Genomic DNA, 9,636 nt, shown 5'->3' on the forward strand with positions numbered 1-9,636 from the left:
ATTCACAAAGAAGGAAACAGACAGTAAAATAAAAATTGCAGAACACACCAAATGATCAAATCTGACACCTTTAGGATAGGCAAACTTGATTGCTGGGTTAAGAACCCTAGAGGTTAAGGTGGGCAGTGAAGGGGTTTTCTCAGCTTAGATTGTTCTGACATGTACTGTTAAACCTACACATCTAATTGCCAGCAAGCACTGTACATATAACTTCATGAGAAACCAAGTCCTTAATGGGAAGGGTATCCCTTTGACCAGACCTTATGTTAAATTGGTCAGGTTTGGAAAACCTCAAAGTCTCCATAACCAAAGCTAGGGAGAGGCTCTATATGCTAAAAGCAGAACCTCGTCACTGCAGTCTGGGCCTTAACCCTCTCTGCAGGGAGACTGACTGCAGCAGCAAGTACCTAGCTTCTCAGACTCTACATGGGAACTCCACCGTAATTAAAAGATGTATAAACTTGACCTACAGACTAAAGCCCAATATGCTTCCCTCAACACCAAGTGTTCAAGCTTAGCTTTGTTATAGAAACTGAGGTCGGGTGCGGTGGCTCACACCTATAAATCTCGGCAGTTTGGGAGGCCAAGGCAGGTGCATCAGCTGAGGTCAAGAGTTTGAGAACAGCCTGGTCAAAATGATGAAACCCCGTATGTACTAAAAACACAAAAATTAGCTGGGTATGGTGGCACACGCCTGTAATCCCAGCTACTCAGGAAGCTGAGGCACAAAAATCACTTGAACCCAGGAGGTGGAGGCTGCAGTAAGCTGAGATGGCGCCACTGCAGTCCAGGGGGAAAAAAAAAATGCATGAACTCAGTACATACTGGTCCAACCTCTTATTTCTGGCTCCTTGCTTCTCCTGCCTCTTGCCTACCTTTAAGAGACAGGGTCTCACTGTGACACCCAGGCTGGAGTACAGTGGTATGATCATAGCTCACCACAGCTATGATCATTTAGCTCAAGGGCTCAAGCAATCCTCCCATGTCAGCCTCCAGATCAGCTAGGACTAGGCATGCACCACCAGGCCTGGCTAATTCTTTTTTTGTAGAGCCAGCATCTCGCTATGTTGCTCAGGCTGATCTTGACTCCTGCCCTAAGGTGGTCTTCTGCCTCAGGTAATACATTACAGTGAGCCACCATGCCCAGCTGCTGCCTACATTTTAAATATTCTACTCAACAAACATTGAGACTTCCTGGGTCTGGAAAGTAAGAAAAAAATCTAAGTATTATGTAGAATTAAGCAAACAAGTGATGTTTCAGAAGTAACCCATTACTGCTTAAAATAAAGCCTACATCAACACTCTAACTCAAACAAGGACAGACAATTGTTATTTAGTTTTTATTTCATAATCATAAACTTAACTCTGCAATCCAGCTAGGCATGGGAGAGAACAAGGAAAACATGGAACCCAAAGGGAACTGCAGCGAGAGCACAAAGATTCTAGGATACTGCGAGCAAATGGGGTGGAGGGGTGCTCTCCTGAGCTACAGAAGGAATGGTCTGGTGGTTAAGATAAAACACAAGTCAAACTTATTCGAGTTGTCCACAGTCAGCAATGGTGATCTTCTTGCTGGTCTTGCCATTCCTGGACCCAAAGCGCTCCATGGCCTCCACAATATTCATGCCTTCTTTCACTTTGCCAAAGACCACATGCTTGCCATCCAACCTTGAAAGGGAAGAACAATCACTATGATTGGCGACCACAAACAAGCAGTGTCCATGTGTCATGAACCAAGACAAGAAAGGTAGTTTTTTTTTTTTTAACTAAAACCTTTTGTAGTAAATGTCATGAAACATACGATTCTCCAATTACCATTGAAGAGTTACACATATAGAATGAAGTGCTCCCCCCCCACAAAAAATAAACACAACAAAACAAAAAAAAACCCAATCAATCACATGTTATTAATAGTAACATAAAAGTAGCACTTAATTGGCCTGGCACAGTGGCTCATGCCTGTAATCCCAGCACTTTGGGATGTCAAGCCAGGCAGATCACTCGAGCCCAGGAATTCGAGACCAGCCTGGCCAACATGGTAAACCCCCGCTTTACTAATAATACAACAATTAGCTGGGAGTGGTGGTGCATGCCTGTAGTCCCAGTTACTCGGGAGGCTGAGGCAGAAGAATCGCTTGAACCTGGGAGGAGGTTGCAGTGAGCTGAGGGCACCCCATTGCACTCCAACCTGGGAGACAGTCTCCAGAAAAAAAAAGTCGCACTTAACTGAACCGCCCAGCTAAGCACTCAGTTTCTATTATAGTATCTGGCATTCTGTATCACATTGACTGTATTTGTAGCTATGTATGCTCTTCTAGTATCTTAGGGATGAAAATGTCTATGGAAGGAAAAGTTGAAGAAAACAACTAGTGTTTGTTCTGTTCCCTTCCAGGGCAAATTTTCATTTAGTCAGGTGGTTAGTGTGCCATGTTGTACCCTTACCACTCAGTCTTGGCAGTGCAGATGAAAAACTGGGAACCATTTGTGTTGGGTCCAGCATTTGCCATGGACAAGATGCCAGGACCTGTATGCTTTAGGATGAAGTTCTCATCTTCAAATTTCTCCCCATAGATGGACTTGCCACCAGTGCCATTATGGCGTGTGAAGTCACCACCCTGTCAACATATAGGAAAACTGTCACTTCTGACAACCATAAAGTGTGCCAAATCTGCAAGGTTCAAACTTTAAAACCAAGTTCAAACTGAATAGAAGGGTTAAATAGAACCAAAATATTAAGAGTAACAGCTCAGGTATGTGTATTCTGAAATATTCTGGCTCAATACCAAATGAAGGGAGCAACCCAAATAAAATAAAATTCAGTAAATTTCGTACCTGACACATAAACCCTGGAATAATTCTGTGAAAGCAGGAACCCTTATAACCAAATCCTTTCTCTCCAGTGCTCAGAGCACGAAAATTTTCTGTTTAAAAAAAAATTAAAACACATATATACACACATACATTAATATATACATATATTTACACACACAAATTGTCACAATTGGAACATCTTTGTTAAACTTAGAAAATGGACCAACCTGCTGTCTTTGGAACCTTGTCTGCAAACAGCTGTAAGAGAAAATTACAGTTAATTAACATCTGCTTATTGTGTTGCTTAGTACCCATGCCTTTAGGGGCTTCTGAGTCAAAAATTCATTTTCTCACTAGAATACTTCTTCAGTAATTACTTTAATCCTGAGAACTGCTCCTGACAGCCATAAGGCCCTGCAGGCAGTTGGGTTAAGAAACATGAAACCCGAAGACATGCCAAAAATCCAGAACTAGTCATGACTTAAATAGTGAGACTTCTAGAAAGTGTCTCAAACTTTTAGTACATCACACCTACTTCTGAAAAGATATATGGCTTCTTAAATGTCTATCACCACCCCCCAACTTGAGCTAGAACCTAAAGGCAAAATTCTAAGGAAGAGCAAGCACTGCTGCATGATCAGGGGTAAATAGCTGTTGTTTTTAGCCACTCGTAATGAAAATGCTACTACCTCCAATCTGTTAACATAGCTTTATGGATTAGATGAGCAGTCACTTCTTGGTTTCCAGGCCCCTTACCTAGTAGTGGGGTAAAAAATAAAGATTGGTTTCTAGTATATCTGGTTTTGAACCTTTCTTGAATGTATGATACATTATGGTTAGAGAGGTAGCTTAAATACCACAAACATTTACAAGCCCTTTCATAAAAACAGCTTGTTTAAAAGTAGCATTTTATAAGCTATTCCAGAGATGTGACTAAATTAACTATCAGTATCCGTGTACATTTCTCTTACAGCAATGTACTTTTTTTTTTTTTGAGACAGAGTCTCGCTCTGTCCCCAGGCTGGAGTGCAGTGGTTCACTCCAACCTCCGACTCCCGGGTTCAAGCGATTCTCCTTGCCTCAGCCTCCGGAGTAGCTGGGATTACAGGCAAGTGCCACCACGACCAGCTAATTTTTGTATTTTTAATAGAGGTGGGGGTTTCACCATGTTGGTCGGGATGGTCTCGGTCTCCTGACCTCGTTATCCGCCCGCCTCGGACTCCCAAAGTGCTGGGATTACAGGTGTGGGCCACCGCGCCTGGCAAACGTACTTATTTTTTTAGTTTTTAGGTATTTGTACCTAGAACGTATGGTCTTTTTTAAAACATCAGCTTTTCTCAGAGTTTTGTAGTCGGTACATTTAAGTTACTATGGCTTCCCTTTCAGACTTTCGCCAAACCCAAAGCCCTTATTGGCAGTTACCCCTCCATTCTCACCAAGACCTGCAAGTCCTTTCTCACTTCCCTCAAGCTCTCTGGGTAACCTGACGCTCAGTATTAGGTCAGGCCAAGTTTCCACGAAAGCCCTTGTCACTTACCAGCTTTGACTACAGTCATAGGTGGGGTGGGGTGGGGTGTGGATTAACATGCAGTGTTTCAGTGCCTACTAAGTGCCAGGCACTACGGACAGGGTAGGCAACAAGGAAACCGCCCTGTCCTCACGAAGACTGCATGAGGATCGATCTGGTAGCCTTTTGAGATGTGGTTTAAAGAAATAAAATCAGCCGGCCGGGCGCGGTGGCTCAAGCCTGTAATCCCAGCACTTTGGGAGGCCGAGACGGGCGGATCACGAGGTCAGGAGATCGAGACCATCCTGGCTAACACGGTGAAACCCCGGCTCTACTAAAAAATACAAAAAAACTAGCCGGGCGAAGTGGCGGGCGCCTGTAGTTCCAGCTACTCGGGAGGCTGAGGCAGGAGAATGGCGGGAACCCGGGAGGCAGAGCTTGCAGTGAGCTGAGATCCGGCCACTGCACTCCAGCCTGGGCGACAGAGCGAGACTCCGTCTCAAAAAAAAAAAAAAGAAAAGAAAAGAAATAAAATCACTAATATCCTATTTCGCTACTCTCTAAGGTCTATCCATGTTAACTGGAATGGAATCGCACTCAATATTTAACTTTTAAGACATGCGCCAAGTTTAGATATTATGCTGTAATTACAACTGATCTTTAAGAACTCATTTAACGATCTCAAAACTAATTAGGTAATCACTGGTAATCCACCTTGGTCGGAAGAGGCCTGCCTTGTGGCCAGTCGCCACTTGCCTGGTAGGCAAAGGGACAATCGGCAGGGGCTCAAGAGCGCCTCCCCCGCCAACGCCGTCACTGCAGTGGAAGGCGGTCCTTGGGCACCAGCAAAGGCAGGGCCCATTTTCACATTTCCGCTTGGGGGTGGGGGACACGGGCGGACGTTTGGGGCTCATGTATAAATATTCCTACTTTATCCAAATGGAAGACACTTTAAGCGGCAATCTATCACATCCCAGCATTATCTCCTTTTATAGCATGGCCTCCCGGGATCTACAGAAGGACTGAGCATAGACGGGCTCACACCGCGCCTCGATCCTTCAGAAAAACCCTCAAGCAAGCAGCTTCCCAGCTCAAGATGTAAAGCACCCGTGCCTGCCGAGGAGCAGCTTCCCAGGAAAGCGGTCGTGAGCGCGCTTCTGGCTCCGGTCTGCGACGCCCAGGCCGAGCTAGGGCGGAGCCCAACGGCTCTCAAGGCGCCGGCCTGAGCACGGCCGCCAAGCACGTGCGTCGGGCAGGACAGGGCGCGGCCACATGGGGCAGGCGGGCGGACGCGGGCCCCCTCCCCCAACAGCCGCGCAGCCGCCCCGCCTGCCTTTGTCCGCCACCGCCCCGGCCTCCTCCCCGCGTCTCGCGGACCTCCCAAAATGGCCCCTAGTCAGGAAATGGCGCCGCTGCCCGCCCGCGCTAGCCCCTCCAGAAGGGTCGCCCCGCGCCCGGGCCTTCGGGGCGCCACCACCCACCCCGACCTCGGCCCGCTTTCTGGGCCCCATTCCCGCACGCCGCCGCACGCCCGACCTCGAAGGAGACGCGGCCCAAGGGCTCGCCGTCGACGGCAATGTCGAAGAACACGGTAGGGTTGACCATGGCTAGTACTACAAGAATTTCCTCGGCGGCAGCGTCTGCAAAGCGGCACGAGCCTGGCCTCCCGCCCCTTTTATACCAGGTTCGGCCCCGCCCGCAGCCCGGTCTCGCGCCTCCGTCCTGGCCAATCGCATCTGCGACTTCGTCAGAGTGACAGTGCAGCTGGCCTATGGACGGAATCGGCGCTGGTGGGGACGACACAGGAGGTGCGCCTGCGCGCTAACGCGCGGAGGCAGGTTCCCGCCCGCGGGCTCCGTCGCGGTGGCTGCGGCATGGGACTCGGGGCGGGGCGGCAGTGCGGGGCGCGGGGCATGGGGGAGGGTCAGTGCGGAACAGGGGTGGGCAGCTTGGCGCGCGCGCACGCGGGAGACGGAAGCGCGGCAGCTCTTCGGCCGTTGTCAAGCGATGAGGCGCGTCTCCCCATTGCACAGAGAGGGTAACTGAGGCGAATGCAGGTCTCAAGGTCGCGCCGCCAGTCAAGGTCGACTGGGGTCCCGCGCCCGGACCCTGCGCCTCCGCGAGCGGAAATGGGGATAACGCGTCCCCGAGGCCGAGGAGCAGCCTTGCGTCCGCATTGCGTGCAGGCGACCACCGCGTCGCTTCCGACCAGGCAGTGTCAGGAAGGAGGTTGCCTTTGAGCATCGCTGTTTTCTCTAACGAGGTGGGACAGGAGCAGTCTCCGGTTTTGAAAGATTATGAAATACCTTCAAAATGCCCTACTTTCCTAAAATATCTTACACTCTGCTTGAGTCTTCTTCAGGAGGAAGCCATTAAAACAGGAGCCTGGCAAGGATCTTACCTGTGAAGATGCATTGTGCACGTTTTGCCCTCTTTCTTACTCTTTTTGAATCTCTGCTCCTGGTCCTTCCCCGCCCTCACCCCGCCCAGCTCCCACCGTCCCCGCCTCAGGACTGAATTGTGCTTTGATTTCTGGGTGAAAGATAAGTCACAATTTAAAAGCGAATTTCTTCAGGTAAAGACATTAATAATACTTTTATTAAAATACACTTGTAGGCCAGGCGCGGTGGCTCATGCCTGGTGCTTTAGGAGGCCAGGAGGCCAAGGCCGGGGAGGATCTCTTCAGCTTAGGAGTTTGACACCAGCCACCAGCCTGGGCATCTTAGACACCCTGTCTACAAAAAATAAAAAAATAAAAATTAGCTGGGCGTAGTGGCGCTCGCTACTCAGGAGGCTGGTAGGGGAGGATTGCTTGAGCCCGGAGGTCGAGGCTGTAGCGGGCAGTGATCGCATCACTGCATTCCAGCCAGAACGACAGAGTGTGACCCTGTCTCAAAAAATAAAATAGGCCGTGCATGGTGGATCACGCCTGTAATCTCAGCACTTGGGAGGCCGAGGTGGGAGGATCACCTGAGGTCAGGAATTCGAGACCAGCCTGCACAACATGGTGAAACCCCATATCTACTAAAAATACAAAATTAGCCGGGCATGGTGGCGCGCACCTGTAGTGCCAGCTACCGCCTCGGGAAGCTGAGGCAGGAGAATCGCTGGAACCCAGGAGAGGGAGGTTGCAGTGAGCAAAGATTGCGCCACTGCACTCCAGCCTGGGAGACAGAGAGAGACTCCGTCTCAAATAAACAAAAATATAAAATAAAATGCACTTATGTGACTGGCGTTATGTTCAGAAAACCTTACAAGGAAATTGATATATCCTGGGCTGTCACTTAAGTTGCAATATTAAGGATATTATTTAACGTTTCTTTTTCTTTCTTTGAGACAAGGTCTCACTCTCACCTAGACTGGAAGTGCAGTGGTGTGTTATTGGCTCACTGCAACCTCCCCTTCCCTTGGCTTAAGCGAGCGTCCCACCTTAGCCTCCTGAGTAGCTGGGACTACAGGCATGTATCCACACCCAGCTCATTTTGTTTGTGGGTGTATTGTAAAGATGGGGTTTCGCCACATTGCCCAGGCTGGTCTCAAACTCCTGGACTCAAGCGATCCGCTTGCCTCACCCTCCCAAAAGTACTGGGATTATAGGCGTGAGCTGCTGCACCTGGATGTTATTTAATGTTTCTAAAACTCAGTTTCTTCATCTGCACAACCAGGATAGGGCTGTGGTGAGACAAAAATGAGAATTCATCTGATAGATGAAGTACAGTTTCTGGCCTCTTGCCACTGTTGTTAATAACCGTGAGCCAACGTGTTAGCAATCTATTTATTCGAGATAGGGTCTCACTCTGTTGTTAGTCTGGAGTGCAGTGGTGCAATCCTAGCTCACTGTAACCTCGAACCCTTGGACTCAAGCAATCCTCCCTCCTCAGCCTCCCAAATGTCTGGGACTGAAGGCACAAGCCACTGTGCCAGCTAATTTAAAATTTTTTACAGAAACTGGTTCTGGCTGTGTTGTCAGGGCTGGTCTCAAACTCCAGGGCTTAAAGGATTCTCCCACCTTGGCCTCCAAAAATTACGGCATTACAGCTGTGATCCGCCATGCCCAGCCTGTGTTAGAAATTTAGAGTATGTTGTTTTGTTCTCACAACCATCCCATTATCCCCATTTTACAGATGTGTAAAGTAAGGCTCTGGCTTCTTGTTCAGAGTAATCGCTTATGAGTGTTAGCAAACCCAAACTGGAAGCTGCTTTTTTCTCCCCTACTCCACATCATTTAATGCTTTGTGATCTTAAGGAAGCCACCTGTCCTCATCTGACACTGAAACAGATTGCCTGAGGCCTTCAGGCATAAATTCTTTCAATTTCTCTCTCCTCCGTCGTAAAACCTAGAGCAGTTAGGAACTCCTCCTAAGAAGTAAATGAGTGAGGCTGGGCGAGGTGGCTCATGCCTGTAATCCCAGCACTTTGGGAGGCAGAGGCGGGTGGGTCATTTGAGGTCAGTAGTTCAAGACCAGCTTGGACAACATAGTGAAACCCCATCTCTACTAAAAATACAAAAATTAGCTGGGCAGGTCTGGGTATGGTGGCTCACGCTGTAATTGCAGCACTTTGGGAGGCTGAGGTAAGTGGGTCACTTGAGGCCAGGAGTTCGAAACTAGCCTGGCCAACACAGGGAAAACCCATCTCTACTAAAAAGTACAAAAATTAGGGCCAGGCATGGTGGCTCACGCCTGTAATCCCAGCACTTTGGGAGACTGAGGCGGGCGGATCACGAGGTCAGGAGTTCAAGACCAGCCTGACCCACATGGTGAAACCCTGTCTCTACTAAAAATACAAAAATTAGCTGGGCATGGTGGTGTGCATCTGTAATCCTAGCTACTTGGGAGGCTGAGGAAGGAGAATCGCTTAAGCTTGGGAGGCGGAGATTGCAGTGAGCCGAGATCGCACCACTGCATTCCAGCCTGGGGGATGGGGTGAGATTCTATCTCAAAAAAAAAAAAAGTAAATGAATGCATGAATGAATAATAAATAGGCTGGGTGCAGTTGCTCACGCCTGTAATGCTAGTGCTTTGGGAGGCCAAGGCAGGAGGATCAGTTGAGTCCAGGAGTTCGACGCCAGCCTGGGCAACAGAGGGAAACCCTGCTTCTACAAAAAAATATATTTTTTCTTTTATTTTTTATTTTTATTTCTTTGAGACAGAGTTTCGCTCTTGTTGCCCAGGCTGGAGTGCAATGGCTTGATCTCGGCTCACCGCAACCTCTGCCTGCTGGGTTCAAGCAATTCTCCTGCCTCAGCCTCACAAGTAGCTGGGATTATAGGCATGCGCCATCACTCCCAGCTAATTTTGTTTGTTTTTTTTTTTTTT

The 9,636-nt window shown here is 48.5% G+C and overlaps 1 protein-coding gene across 2 annotated transcripts; it reads right to left on the reverse strand.

Annotated features, from left to right (window-relative positions):
- Window positions 1-1,321: 1,321 nt before the first annotated feature.
- Window positions 1,322-6,010, reverse strand: PPIA (peptidylprolyl isomerase A). Of its 2 annotated transcripts, XM_017871664.1 has the most exons (6): window positions 5,855-5,968; window positions 3,501-3,567; window positions 3,039-3,069; window positions 2,833-2,921; window positions 2,443-2,615; window positions 1,322-1,668 (listed from the first exon to the last, which is right to left on the reverse strand). In XM_017871664.1, exons 4-6 carry the CDS (start codon window positions 2,839-2,841, stop codon window positions 1,533-1,535), a joined length of 318 nt encoding a protein of 105 aa, XP_017727153.1. In that variant the 5' UTR covers window positions 2,842-2,921; window positions 3,039-3,069; window positions 3,501-3,567; window positions 5,855-5,968; the 3' UTR covers window positions 1,322-1,532. The 2 variants fall into 2 exon arrangements, with proteins under 2 accessions (XP_017727153.1, XP_017727152.1); XM_017871663.1 differs by lacking the exon at window positions 3,501-3,567 and having other exon boundaries at window positions 5,855-6,010.
- Window positions 6,011-9,636: the final 3,626 nt, after the last annotated feature.

The sequence above is a fragment of the Rhinopithecus bieti genome, unplaced genomic scaffold (assembly GCF_001698545.2).
Source record: "Rhinopithecus bieti isolate Rb0 unplaced genomic scaffold, ASM169854v2 scaffold_6908, whole genome shotgun sequence".
Classification (NCBI taxonomy): Eukaryota; Metazoa; Chordata; class Mammalia; order Primates; family Cercopithecidae; genus Rhinopithecus; species Rhinopithecus bieti.